Here is a 14,349-nt window from a genome sequence, read left to right as displayed (position 1 = left end):
AGGAAAATGAGGAGGTAATACAAGGGAAGGAAATAAGAGTGTGTTATCACTTCCAATAAGAGTGTGTTATCAAGCAGAGGGGAATTAGAGCTCCAGCCACTGGGCAGTGGTGTGAGACCCACCCCTCAGAATTACACCCCCTCCATTAGTCATTGTCAGCTGCGAGGAGGGTCGGTCTTACTGCAGGTGGGAGCAGGGCAGCCTTCCACGGTTCAAAACAAGCCTTCAGGTACAGAGAGTCTGCAGAGCACAAGAAAGGCCTGGCAGCAGACTATTAAGGTTCTTTTAACTCGATACAAAGCAGAATCAAGGGTAGCGTTAAAAACAAGAGAGGACATTCTGATGGGGGAAGAGAGCCTGCAGAAATCCTCGGCCCAGAGCTGGCCTCCGAACGGCGATTGAGCTTTCACTCTCTAAAGAACAGTGTTTCTTCTTCTTCTTCTTTTTAAAAAGTCTTTGCTTCCTTTTTTTTTTTTTTTTGGCCGTGCCGTGCAGCTGTGAGGGATCTTAGTTCCCCACCCTCACCCCCGAACAGTTCCCAAGCAGTGGAAGCACAGAGTCCTAACCCCTAGACCACCAGGGAACTCCCACAGAGTGTTTTTCTAAGGATGGAAGAGAGCTGGTGTCTTCAGGTGAGAGACGGAACTACAAACAGACATTGGTCAGACTGTAGGTGACGACAGAACTCTGACGCACAGCCTCCGCAGCAAAAACCCCAGAATCATGAGATTGGTCAGTGACTGCCAGCTTCCTAATTGTCCCCTTTCTCCAACTCAGAACCAACCAGAGATGGCCAAACATACTCCCGAATCAATCACAGAAGATGTCTGCTTCTAGTTATCCCGCCTCCAGCTTCCCGGGCCAACAGCCTCCATTCAAGATATACCTGTGCTTTCCCTCTGGTCCTCTCTGAAGCTCTCCCACTCCCCGGAGGCCTGTGAGTGTCTGCCAAACACAGGTGATGCGCCTGATTCCCTTGCTAGGCAAGCGCTAAATAAACTACCTTTGCTGGTTCCCATCTGAGGGTTCTCATTTATTTCATCAGGGAAGCTGTAAACTCTGGTACAGTTGCAGCCATGCAGCCATGGAAGGATTGAAGCAGGCAGTGGCGAGGAGGGGAGAGCCTCCAAGAGTGTGCAAAGCTGGAACCCTGTCCTTCTGGCAGGTGTGTCTCCTGGGCCAGCCTCTTTGGAGGACCGTCTGGTAGCATATGTTAAAATGCTAGACACACATACTGGGACTTCCCTGGTGGCGCAGTGGTTAAGAATCTGCCTGCCAATGCAGGGGACATGGGTTCGAGCCCCAGTCCGGGAGGATCCCACATGCCGCGGAGCAGCTAAGCCCGCGAGCCACAACTACTGAGCCCGCACACCACAACTACTGAAGCCTGCGCGCCTAGAGCCCGTGCTCCGCAATAAGAGAAGCCACCGCAGTGAGAAGCCTGCGCACCGCAAGAGTAGCCCCCCGCTCGCTACAACTAGAGAAAAGCCCGCGCACAGCAACAAAGACCCAACACAGCCAAAATAAATACATACATACACACGCCATTGACCCAGCAATTCCACCTCCAGAAATATGTCCTACACGTTTGCACAGAGGTTCATGTACAAGGATGCAGGCAGCACTATTTGTGGTTATAGAAAACTAGCAACAACCTAATTGCCAATTCATAGGGGCCTCAGCAAAGATATATTTTTAAGTGAAAAAAAACAAGGTGCACAAGGACATGCACTGTATGATCCTATTCATGTAAAAAAAAATACACGTATGCTTAGCAACTTGATGGATGCAAACTATCAAAGTTGTGTTGACTGAAAAAAATGCACAACGTGAGAGTTGCGAGTTACGTTTTACAAACTTAATGAGGGGCAAAATGAGGACTATAGTCCAGGAGACAGCATTTCAGATAGCTCTGAGAAACTGCTCCAGAGAGGTAGGGGGGAAGATGAGTATATATGTGAGTTTGGTGAAGGGGGAGTCCATGCAATCAAGCACATATTTTTTGCAGAAGGTTGCTGCTGGTCACGAGGAGCGGACGTCACCATGAAGGATTTTAGTGCTTTTCTAGATACGAGGAGATGCAAGAGTTGGGCTCATAAAGTCTTCTCCCGAAAATATCTAACTATCTAAAGACATGTTCTGCCAGTTCTTCCCAGAGCACAGAGGGCCTCATTCCTGATCTCCACCCTGAGCTCCTTTCAGGCGGTGTCAATGGTCAGCAGCTGCAGCAGCTCATAATTTGATCCTTGTAGAGGTAGAGGGCAAGGGCCAATTTGTAGGTGACAGGTGGTTGCCTTAGGCAAGTCACGCTGGGAGTCAGGGAGAGAGAAGATACATCTTTATCAGTACTTTCCTGGGGTGTTTAAACTTCTTGCTATGTGCATTTATCCCTTTTGTAATAAAAACTAGTGTACAGAAGCTGTCGATGCGTTGCCTGTGCGCCTTTCCCTCGGACTGTTATCTTTCATCATGCTCCTGACTTCTTCCAACAGCCAGGAGGATCTGCGTCTCTGTGCCTGGGTGCTTCGGCCCGAAGGCTGCTCTGCTGGGTCAGGCCAGAAGTGCCAGGGAATGAACAGCCCCCGGGCAGCCCTCAACCAACAGCTAATTAAAGTGAGTGTCTAACCACCATCCCAGGTCCCTAACTCCCTGGTCGGAATAGCTCTAGGGAGTGTGTTCTCCGCTCTCTGCCAATCGTTGCCCTGTTTCCCAATCAGTCACTGGCTTGACAACACATGCTCCTGGCTGCCTGCCCTTCTCGCCGGTGTCTCTGCCTCTCCTGAATAAACTACATACTCCCAAACCCTTGTCCCAGGGTTTGTATTTGGGAGAATACAAACCAAGTCAACTAGTTTAGATGACAAATAAATAAATAAAGGAGAAATGACTTGGTCTAGGAAGTCAGATGGACCTGGATTTGATCCCAGCCTCCTCGGTTTCTGGCTGTGTGGTGCTGGAGGAAGCTAACTGAGCTCTCGGGCCTCAGTTTCCACATCTGTAAAATGAGCATAATGGAAGTACCTATTTCATGGGTCGGCTGTAAGTATTAAACAGGCAATTAATGCATGGGAAGCATTTAGCTGAATGCCTGGCACATGGTATACAGGCTGTGGGCAGCCTCAAGTTTAGGCAGGAGGCAGAGAAGCTGAAGCTGGCCTTGCTGTGGCCAGGGCACCCAGCTAATACTTCTATGGCCACTCCAGTGGCTCTGTGCCCCCTGCTTCCTCCTGTCTCATTTCTCTGGTGGCCATTAAATGCCTCTGGAGAAAGGAGGCACTGACTGGAGTGCTGATCATGGGGCGCCTGAACTGTCCACCAGAAGTCCTGGCCTGCCTTGGTCCGGCCTTGCTTTGGGATGCGAGCCTTGGCCGTGGATGGCCAGTCTGTGTGTGGGGAGGTGACATCTGCCGCCCTGGCTCTGGGCGGACCACCAGCACAATGGCAATGCACTGAGTCCCCCACAGTCTTTCTCAAGCTACCTTGAGATGTTCTGGAGATGGAGGGGTGCCGGAAGCTGCTGTGGTCAGGGAGGGACCGGGCTTAGTTTGTGGCCACGTTAAGACAAAGTTGGTCTGTGTTTGGGAGAATACTCCACCCCGGACAAAACCTGTCCTATGACTCACTGAAACTGAGTTAATTCAGCTCTGCTCTAGCCCACGGCTGACATATCAAAAAGTACAATCATAATCCAAGGGTGGAAGAGGAAGCAAGCACAGGTGAGCCCTTGAGTCCAAGGGGTGGGAGGAGGAACAGAGAAGACCCACAGAACAGCAGTTCTCAACCCTAGCGGGGCTTTAGAATCAGAATCTGACTTAAAATGCAGATTCCTGGGCCCTGCCCCATACGTGATGACTCTGCTGGGGTGGGGCCCAGAAATCTGCATTCTTGAAGAAGTTGCCCCAGTTGGCGCAGCCACTATCGAAAACTGTATGGAGTGGGCTTTCCTGGTGGCGCAGTTGTTGAGGGTCCGCCTGCCGATGCAGGGGACACGGGTTCGTGTCCCGGTCTGGGAGGATCCCGCGTGTCGCGGAGCAGCTGGGCCTGTGCGTCTGGAGCCTGTGCTCCGCAACGGGAGAGGCCACGGCAGTGAGAGGCCCGCGTACCGCAAAACAAACAAACAAACAAACAAACAAAAAACTGTATGGAACTTTCTCAAAAACGTAGAAACAGAACTGCCATACGATCCAGGAATCCCACTTCTGGGTATTTATCAGAAGGAAATGAATACACTTAGTTGAAAAGATATCTGCACCCTGATGTTCACTGCAGCATTATTTAAAACAGCCAAGACATGGAAGCAGCCTAAGTGTCCACTGGAGGATGAATGGATAAAGAAAAAAATACACACACACACACATATACACACAGTGGAATGTTACTCAGCCATAAAAAAGAATGAACCCTTGCCATTTGCGACAACATGGATGGACCTTGAGGGCATTGTGCTGAGCGAAATAAGATAGACAGAGAAAGACAAATGCCATCTGATCTCATTTATATGTGGAATCTGAAACACAATAAAACCCCAGACTCATAGATACAGAGAACAGATTGGTGGTTGCCAGAGGCGGGGGCTAGGGGTTGGGCAAAATGGGTGAAGGGGGTCAAAGTTACAAATTTCCAGTTATAAGATGAACAAGCCCTGGAGATATAACATACAGCATCGTGACTGTAGTTAACAATACTGTATTGTATATTTGAAAGTTGCTAAGACAGTAGATCTTAAAAGTTCTGCTCACAAGAAAACAAAATTTGTAACTATGTGGTGATGGATGTTAACTTGTGGCAATAATTTCCCAGTGTATACGTATATCAACTTATTGTGTCGTACACCTAAAATGAATACGTTATACGTCAATTATATCGCAATTTTTTAAAAAAAAGTAGTCCAGGTTATTGTCACGGCCAGCCAGGTTGACAGACTTTATCTCCCACTCTGGCAGACAAGGGACCGGGGAGGAGAAGGGACCTTTGGCTTCATCTGGCACAGGAGGTCCAGTTGAGAAGTGCTGAGCTGGGTTAAGTGACTCAGAACCCCTGCTTGGGGGCAGGGGCAGCTGATGAGCAGAGTCTGGTCTCAGCCACCTCTCCTTCCAGGTGGCAGCTGGAGCAGCAAAATAATGTTGGGGTCATGATAAAGTCTTTTTTTTAAATTGAGGTATAGTTTATGTACAATATTATATAAGTTTCAAGTGTACAACATGGTGATTCACTTTTTAAAGGTTATATTCCATTTATAGTTATTTTAAAATGTTGGTTAGGGGCTTCCCTGGTGGCGCAGTGGTTGAGAGTCCGCCTGCCTATGCAGGGGACACGGGTTCGTGCCCCGGTCTGGGAAGATCCCACATGCCGCGGAGCGGCTGTGCCCGTGAGCCATGGCCGCTGAGCCTGCGCGTCCGGAGCCTGTGCTCCGCAACGAGAGAGGCCACAACAGTGAGAGGCCCGCGTACCGCAAAGAAGATAAAATAAAAAATAATTATTTAAAAAAAATTTAAAATAATAAAAAGAAAGAAGAGAGCAACCAAACCAAAAGACAAATCAACCCATGATAACAAGCGCTAAAAACTATACTAAAAAAAAAAAAAAAAAGGACAGACAGAACCCTAGGACAATGGTAAAAGCAAAGCTATACAGACAAAATCACACACAGAAGCATACACATACACACTCACAAAAAGAGGAAAAGGGGAAAACATATACATATCGTTGCTCCCAAAGTCCATCTCCTCAATTTGGGATGATTCGTTATCTATTCATGTATTCTACAGATGCAGGGTACATCAAGTTGATTGTGGAGCTTTAATCCGCTGCTTCTGAGGCTGCTGGGAGAGATTTCCCTTTCTCTTCTTTGTTCTCACAGCTCCCGGGGTTCAGTTTTGGATGTGGCCCCGCCTCTGCGTGTAGTTCGCCGGAGGGCGTCTGTTCTTCGCTCAGACAAGACGGGGTTAAAGGAGCCGCTGATTCGGGGGCTCTGGCTCACTGAGGCCGGGGGGAGGGAGGGGCACGGCGTGCGGGGCGGGCCTGCGGCTGCAGAGGCAGACGAGACGTTGCACCAACCTGAGGCGCGCCGTGCGTTCTCCCGGGGAAGTTGTCCCTGGGTCCCTGGCGGTGGCGGGCTGCACAGGGTCCCCGGAAGGGGGGTGTGGAGAGTGACCTGTGCTCGCACACAGGCTTCTTGGTGGCGGCAGCAGCAGCCTTAGCGTCTCATGCCCGGCTCTGGGGTCCGCGCTTTTAGCCGCGGCTCGCGCCGTCTCTGGAGCTCCTTTAAGCAGCGCTCTGAATCCCCCCTCCTCGCGCACCAGGAAACAAAGAGGGAAGAAAAAGTCTCTTGCCTCTTTGGCAGGTCCAGACTTTTCCCCGGACTCCCTCCCGGCTAGCCGTGGTGCACTAACCCCCTGCAGGCTGTGTTCACGCCGCCAACCCCAGTCCTCTCCCGGCGCTCCGACCAAAGCCCAAGCCTCAGCTCGCAGCCCCGCCCGCCCCGGCGGGTGAGCAGACAAGCCTCTCGGGCTGGTGAGTGCCGGTCGGCCCTGATCCTCTGTGAGGGAATCTCCCCGCTTTGCCCTCCACACCCCTGTGGCTGCGCTCTCCTCCGCGGCTTCGAAGCTCCCCCCTCCGCCTCCCGCAGTCTCCGCCCGCGAAGGGGCTTCCTAGTGTGTGGAAACCTTTCCTCCTTCACAGCTCCCTCCCACTGGTGTAGGTCCCGTCCCTATCCTTTTGTGTCTGTTTATTCTTTTTTCTTTTGCCCTACCCAGGTACGTGGGGGGGTTTCTTGCCTTTTGGGAGGTCTGAGGTGTTCTGCCAGCGTTCAGTAGTTGTTCTGTAGGAGTTTTTCCACGTGTAGATGTATTTCTGATGTATCTGTGGGGAGGAAGGTGACCTCCACGTCTTACTCTTCTGCCATCTTGAAGCTCCTCCCCAGGAGCTTCATTCCTGAACATCCATTGTGTGGTCAGGCTGCTCTATGCTCCTGTCCTGAGACTGTCCAGACCTCAACAAGAGATAAACAATGTTTAGAAAACCAAGAAAGGGGACTTCCCTGGTGGTCCAGTGGTTAGGACTCCGTGCTCCGAATGCGGGGGCACAGGTTCGATCCCTCGTCAGGGAACTAGCATCCTACATGCCATGCGGCAAAAAACAGAAAAAACTCTGGCCAAGAGCCAGGAATCTATCTGGAATAACTAAGGTCAATTCTCTAGAATTCTTATTTCCTCTGCTTTTGCTTTTCAAACAATCAAGCATTGCCTCAGACCATCACACTGGCTGGGAGACTCTCAAGGGTGTGCTGACTCCTCCCCTTCCCGCCCCATGACACCTCCTCACTTTCCAATCTCCTTTTCACGGGTGTCAGGTTGCTTCCCCTCTGTAGTACAAAAGAGCTGCTTTTGTGCTTTACGGTAAAATTCTCTGGAATTATCTTCAGGGACCACTCAGCCCCATAAAAGAGGGTACTGCTGAGACAGGAGGAATTAGGAAGAAGGCTGTGAAGGACCCAGCTTGTAGCACCATGAAGAACTTCCCCACGGCTTTCCCTCTTTTCCTGGTTTTTATCCTGAGTGTCCATCTTGGAGCTGCTGCACGTACGGCGCTGTCCAACTCCCTTCCCAGGCTGACTAGGGATGGAAGCAAAGGGACATCTCCAAGCTCCTTTCTCTCCCTGTTTATTTAGGTGGCAGTGATGTGGCTAAGTTCTGCTGCTTTCAATACACCCACAAGATCCCTCCCTGGAGGTGGGTGAGTAACTATGAATTCACCAGGAACAGCTGCTCCCAGCAGGCTGTGATGTGAGTATTTCTCCTTTGGGCTTTTAGGGTCCCTTACCATTCATGCTGTTGGATGGATTCTGGGAAGACCCCCACAGTGCCAGGATGAGCCTCAAGATGGGAACCCAGTGACTTGGGTTATCACCTTATCTCAGGCCTTAAGAAGCGTAACCCTGAGCTTGGTTTCCTGGCTTGCAGACCATGAGCTGGGCGCCTGCCAGGCACTGTGCTAAGTGCTGGGTATAAAAGAATAAACAGCCCTTACAGACCTTATATCTAGCATAAGAAAGAGGGCATTAAAAGACATTTGCACAAAATAATCAAGATTGTGATGAGTGCTTGAAAAAGACAGCGGGAGAGAGAGCAGGAGGGAGCATATTGTAGCGCAGGCAAAACTTTCTCTCTACCCTCTTAGGGGCTCCAGCTGGGCTTTAGAATTAAATCGACATAAGACATTAACAAGAGGAAAACATATAGCTTTTTACACGCACACAGGAGCCCCACAGGAAGATGAAGACCTAAAGAAGTGGCAAAAGCTACATGCTTTTTATATAAAACCTGCGTGCTTTTGAACAAGGAAGGAACTATGGAGAAGTAATTAAAATATATGGGCGTGGGGAAAGCTAACGACTGATAAGAGTTATCTTCACAAGGTCTGTTTTTACAGAGTTCACTTGGCCTTGACTCTATCTCTGGTGCTAAGAATATTTCTTTCCTCCTGGTACGAGGAGGACATTTTTCACATGGGAGTTTCATCTCCTGCTTTCAGGGAAAAAGGGGAGGTCAGAATGCTCTTCTTGCCCCCTGCTGGGGTTTTTTTGTTTTGTTCTGTTTCATTGGGGTTTTTTTTAGTGTCTTTCGTTCAAAATAATCCTCACGTCAAAGTGGCATATTTGGGGGCGGCATATTCGGCCACCCTTCATCATAGTCACAGGAGGACCTAACTTAGTGTTGGGAGGGTCTCCTGGAGGGAGTGACATTTACACTGAGACCCCCCCAAGGCTAAGCGGGAGTAGCCCAGGTGAAGGGGGCAGGCAGGAGCATGGTGGAGGGGAGAAGGATGAACATGTTACTGACTAGGCAGACAGGTAGACAGGAGGCATGTCATGCCAAGCTCATCGGTAGCAGGAGAGATGACACACACCTGGAAGGCTCCCTGGCAGGACTAAATGAGGTTAATATATGCAAAGAATTTAGCGCTGAGCCTGCACACAGTAAACATTCAGCAAATGGAAGCGATCTTTAAGTGCAAATACACAATCAGGGGACCTTGGGTTCCTGAGCATGAGAGAACGGTGCGGAAAGGGAGAAAACGGGCTCCTGGGACAAAGCTGAATGTTATCATTTTGAGACAGTTAAGGATGGGAAAGAAGCACTCAAGTGCCTAGATATGGAGGGGGATGCTCCAGGGCTCAGGATGTCCTGGGTCTTCTCCTTTGTGTCTTGATTGGCTTTCTGGAGTTTTAAAGACACCAACACTTAACCAACAGCTGGCAAAGAGCCCTGAGCTGAGCTCAGAGCAGTGGCTCTTTCATTTTATAAGCTGTGTGACCTTGGGCAAGTCAAGTTTCCTCATTTGTAGAAGGAAGATGAGGGGCCTATCTCAGTCAACTGTTGCTGCGTAACCAACCACCCAAAGCTTAGTGGCTTAATCCAACAATGGTCATCTTCTCATCTCTCGTGGTTTCCATGGGTCTGGAATTCCAGAAAGGCTTGGCTGCAAGGTTCTGGAAAGGCGTCTCTTGTGTGGTTGCAGACAGATGGTGCTGGAGCTGGAACAGCTCAGGGGGCTGGAGGCATCTCCCTCCAGGGCCCCTCTGTGTGGTCTCTCTGTTGGGCTAGTTCGGGCTTCCTCATACTATGGTGAGCTGGGGTGGCAGGACTCCTTATGAGGAAGTCCACAGCTCCTGTGTAAGTGCTCAGTGAACCAGGCAGAAGTTCTACAACCTTCTATGACTTAGCTACCAAATCACATAGCATCACTTTTGCCATTCTCTATTAGTCAACCAGTCCTTAAGACTGGCCTAAATTCAAGGGGAGGGGACTCCCATCTCTCAATGGGAGCAATGTCACATGGATGTTCAAACACCCACAGAGCCCTTCCTTTCTCTTATTTCCCCATCCTTTTGGCTCTTCTCCCCTGCTCCAGGTTAGAGCACCCCCTGATCTAGGCTCTTGTCACTTCCGAGTACTCTCAGGGAGTAAAGGTTGGAAGCCATTCAGGGACATCAACCACAACCCCCAGTCTTAATGAGCTCACAGTGTGGTAAGGAAGGCAGGAATCGTATCCACATAAGCAGCCGTGGCTAACAACCCATGATAATGTGATTAAGAATTGAGTGGCACAATACACAAGAGGTTCCTTTGCGGGGCAATACAGATGTTATAAAATTGATCATGGTGACGGTTGCATCATCTATTGATATACTAAAACCAATGAATTATGATTATACACTTTAAGTGGGCAAATTAGTGACTTATATCCCAACAAAACTGTTATATTAAAACGAAAGAAAAAAAAAAAACGAAAGAGTTAAGAGGCACGGTGCAGATTACTTGCTTCAGACCAGAGCTGTTGTTACATCTTTCCTGGTGAAGGTGGGCCAGGAAGTGTGGTTTCCAGTGGAAAACAGGATAGCAGGAGAAGAGGGAGGTCAAGGGCCAGAAGAGGGAGCAGGGACAGTGTGACAGGGGTACAGCAAAGCGAGCAAGAAGATTGGGCGGGGCTGCCCCTCCCTTTCCATCCCTTTCCGGGAGACAAAAGTTTTTAGCATTGACTGTCAGCATCTCTTTTCCATAGATTCACCACCAAAAGAGGCCAGAAACTCTGTGCAACACCGAAGGAAGCATGGGTGCGAAAATACATGTCTTTACTAAGAGCCCGGCAACAACCGTGACCGCCGAATTCTCAGTCCAAAACGCCTGGATCCTGCTCTGTTCTTGGCTTTGCCCCCCTTGGTGGAGCCTGAAGAATTTCTCCAACAGAAGGCTGCATGGGTCTGGTGGGGAGGACAGGATATTTCTCACCAGCCTTTTTTTTTTTTTAATAAAGATTTCATTTGCTCAATAAACATTCTAATTCAATAAAAACTGAGTTTTCTTCAAAGAAAATAAAGCAGTGGATATTTGCAGTTGACGGCCTGGCAAGTCTCCAATCCCTGAACTGACCCTGGTATTGAATTCTGCCTTATGTTTTTGTTTGGGCAAAAAAAGCAGGGACAATGTTAATATATTTTGGCAAAATGCCCATGAAATGTCTTAACATTATTTAGAGAGATAAGTTTATGTTGTATGGAAAATTAAACTGTGCAACACCTCATAGCCTCATAGCCTGTTGGTGCGGGGTATAGGAAATGTATCCATATTGGGCAGTGTTTTCTCATAAGGCATTAATTAATAAGCATGAATATTGTCTACCTACCAATCCTAAGATGCCTATGTCTATATAGCCTAAAGAACTTTAAAAAAATAATTATAGCTTCACCAGAAGTTGCAAAAACAATACAAGGAAGTCAGGGATACCTTTTACCCAGTTTTCCCCAATAGTCACATCTTACATAATTACAGTACAATACCACACCTAGGAAATCGACATTGGTATAAAGTGTCTGTATCGTTCTGTTACTTTATTGCGCGTAGATTAGTGTAGCCATCATTACAACCAAGATACAGATCTTTTCCGTCAGCACAAAGATCTCACCAGTGTTCTCTCTCTTCGGTCACATCTCCCCTCCCCCACCATCCTTAACCCTTAGCAACCACTAATCTATTCTTCTCCATAATTTTGTCATTTCGAGAAGGTTATATAAACAATCATATCATATCATACGTGACCTTTTGAGATTGTTTTTTTTTTTAACTTCACACAATGCTCTTGAGATACATCCAAGTTGTTGTGGGTTTCAATAGTTTATTCTTTTTTACTGTTAACTAGTATTCCATGGAGTGCCACACTGCAGTTTATTGAACCACTACCCTCCTGTAGGTTTTCATTTTGGGGCTATTACAAATAAAGCTAAGAAGAACAGTCACGCACACAGATGTTTTCGAGTGGACATAGGTTTTCATTTCTCTGAGATAAACGCCCAGGCATGCAATTAATTGCTGGGGGTCATAAATTAAATGTATGTTTCGTTTTTTTTTTTAAAGAAACTGCCAAGCTATTTTCCAGGGTCACTGTGTCATTTGACCTTTCCACGAGTAATGTATGTTTCCACCAGTTTTCTGTGCATCTGGGCTAGCATTTGCTATTATCACTTGTTTTTCATTTTAGCTGTTCTAATAGGTGTGTAGTGATATTGTAACCGAAAGTGGGATCCGGCTGCTCATCGCTCAAAAGCCAATAAAGAGGCCAAGTTGGTGGAAAGGAAAGTTTGCTTTATTTTGGATGCTGGCAACGGGGGTGGGGGAGGGCGGATGCCTGTCCAAAGGCCGACTCCCCCCACTGACAATCAGGGAGCAAGAGCTTTTATAGGCAGAGGGAGGGGGCTACGTGCAGAAACAGCACAGTCAGCTCTGACGGTCATCTTGAAATTAATCATGAAGAGGTCTGCCCAGCACCATCTTGATTGTTTTAAGTACAGTTAGTCTTCAGTTCCAGGGTTGGTTTTTTCCCATTTCCTTGAGGCCAGTTCTCGGAACTGTGTGTGGCAGCTTACCGTCATGGCTACAGTCTGGTCATCACATAGTTAACTTCTTCCACCTGGTGTGGGTTTCAGTATCTATAAGACAGCTTACAGGATATGGCTCAGAATATTATCTGTAGCCTGTGGGGAGGAACTAAAGGTCCTTGACTATACTTAGTGACTAAACTATTATTATTTGGTCTCCTTTGACTGTTTTCCTTTGTTTCTGCATTTTCTCATTTCTCTGATTAAACTTATTCTTTGGCTAAAGTTTTTCCACAGACAAAAGGCAGGCTGAGGACATGGGGAGGCAAGGACCATGGGACCCTGCTCCATTTCAAACTCTCATTGTGGTCTTAATTTTCACTTCCTGAATGGCTATCACTATGCAATGTCTTTTCATGTGCTTATTTGCCATCCATATATCCTCTTTGGTGAAAAGTTTCTTGTGTTTTTTCTCTACTTTCTAATTAGAGTGCTTGTTTTCACTGTTGAGGTTTTTAAATTTTATTTTATTTATTTATTTTTTATACAGCAGGTTCTTGTTAGTTATCTATTTTACACATATTAGTGTATATATGTCAATCCCAATCTCCCAATTCATCCCACCACCACCACCCCCATCCCCCTGCCGCTTTCCCCCCTTGGCGTCCATACATTTGTTCTCTACATCTGTGTCTCTATTTCTGTCCTGCAGACCAGTTCATCTGTACCATTTTTCTAGGTTCCACATATATGCATTAATACACGATATTTGTTTTTCTCTTTCTGACTTCCTTCACTCTGTATGACACTCTCTAAATCCATCCACGTCTCTACAAATGACCCAATTTCATTCCTTTTTATGGCTGAGTAATATTCCATTGTATATATGTACCACATCTTCTTTATCCATTCATCTGTCAATGGGCATTTAGGTTGTTTCCATGACCTGGCTATTGTAAATAGCACTGTTGAATTTTCATATGAGTCCTTTATCAGATAGATTCCAGATATGAGTCCTTTGTCAGATACGTGGTTTGCTGTCTTTTCTTCTTAACAGCGTCTTTCACAGAGTTAAAGATTTAATTTTTTTTTTTTTTTGGCCACACGGCGCAGCATGCAGGATCCCCGACCAGGGATCAAACTCGTGCCCCCTGCAGTGGAATTGGGGAGTCTTAACCGCTGTACTGCCAGGTAAGCCTCAAAGATTTAATTTTGATGAAGTCTAATTTATTGATTTTCTCCTTTTACGGAGAATGATTTTGGTGTCATCCCGAAGAACTCCTCACCAAGCCCTAGGTCCCAAACATTTTTTTTCTATGTTTTCTCCTTAAAGTTTTATAGTTTTACATTTATATTTGAACTTAGGGTGGATTGGGTGTTAGTTTTTATATAGGTGTGAGATTTAGGTCAAGGTTGACTGGTTGGTTGGTTGGTTGATTGATTTACGTACCTACCTACCTACCAACTCAATTGCTCCAGCACCGTTTAATGAAAAGACTCTTCTTCCCCCATTGAATTGCTTTTGCCCTTCAGTTCTTGTGTGGAGCTATATCTGGGCTCTATGTTCTGTCTCACCTGTTTCATAAATACAATCAATTTAAAAAAATTTTTTTGAGATTAATTTACACACCATAAAATTCACCATTTAGAAGTGTACAATTCAGTGATTTTTAGTATAGTCACAAAGTACTGCAACCATCATCACTACTAATTCCAGAATATTTTCATCACTTCCCTAAAGAAACCCCATACCTGTTAGTATTCACTCCCTAACAGTCCTGGCAACCTCTTCCCCCACCCCACCCCCAGCCCTGGCAGCCACTAATCTACTTCTGTCTCTATAGATTTTCCTATTCTGAACATTTCATATAAATGGGATCATACAATGTGTGGCCTTTTGCATCTGGCTTCTTTCACTTGGCATAATCTTTTCAAGTTTCATTCCTGTTGTAGCATATATCAGTATTTTGTTCCTT

General features: G+C 47.0%; 1 protein-coding gene and 1 non-coding gene across 2 annotated transcripts; both read left to right on the top strand.

Moving 5' to 3' along the window:
- Positions 1-7,036: 7,036 nt before the first annotated feature.
- TRNAR-CCG (transfer RNA arginine (anticodon CCG)) lies at positions 7,037-7,108 on the top strand. The gene has a single exon. It is a non-coding gene; the product is annotated as a tRNA-Arg (tRNA).
- A 249-nt stretch (positions 7,109-7,357) lies between these two features.
- On the top strand, positions 7,358-11,010 carry CCL26 (C-C motif chemokine ligand 26). Its single transcript, XM_060033149.1, has 3 exons — positions 7,358-7,580; positions 7,670-7,784; positions 10,564-11,010. The coding sequence occupies exons 1-3, from the start codon at positions 7,508-7,510 to the stop codon at positions 10,658-10,660; spliced, it is 285 nt and encodes a 94-aa protein (XP_059889132.1). The 5' UTR covers positions 7,358-7,507; the 3' UTR covers positions 10,661-11,010.
- The last annotated feature ends 3,339 nt before the right edge of the window (positions 11,011-14,349 follow it).

This window comes from Delphinus delphis, chromosome 15 (assembly GCF_949987515.2).
Source record: "Delphinus delphis chromosome 15, mDelDel1.2, whole genome shotgun sequence".
Lineage (NCBI taxonomy): Eukaryota > Metazoa > Chordata > Mammalia > Artiodactyla > Delphinidae > Delphinus > Delphinus delphis.
Note: the sequence above shows the minus strand (reverse complement) of the source record. Positions and strands in the feature narration are given on the sequence as shown.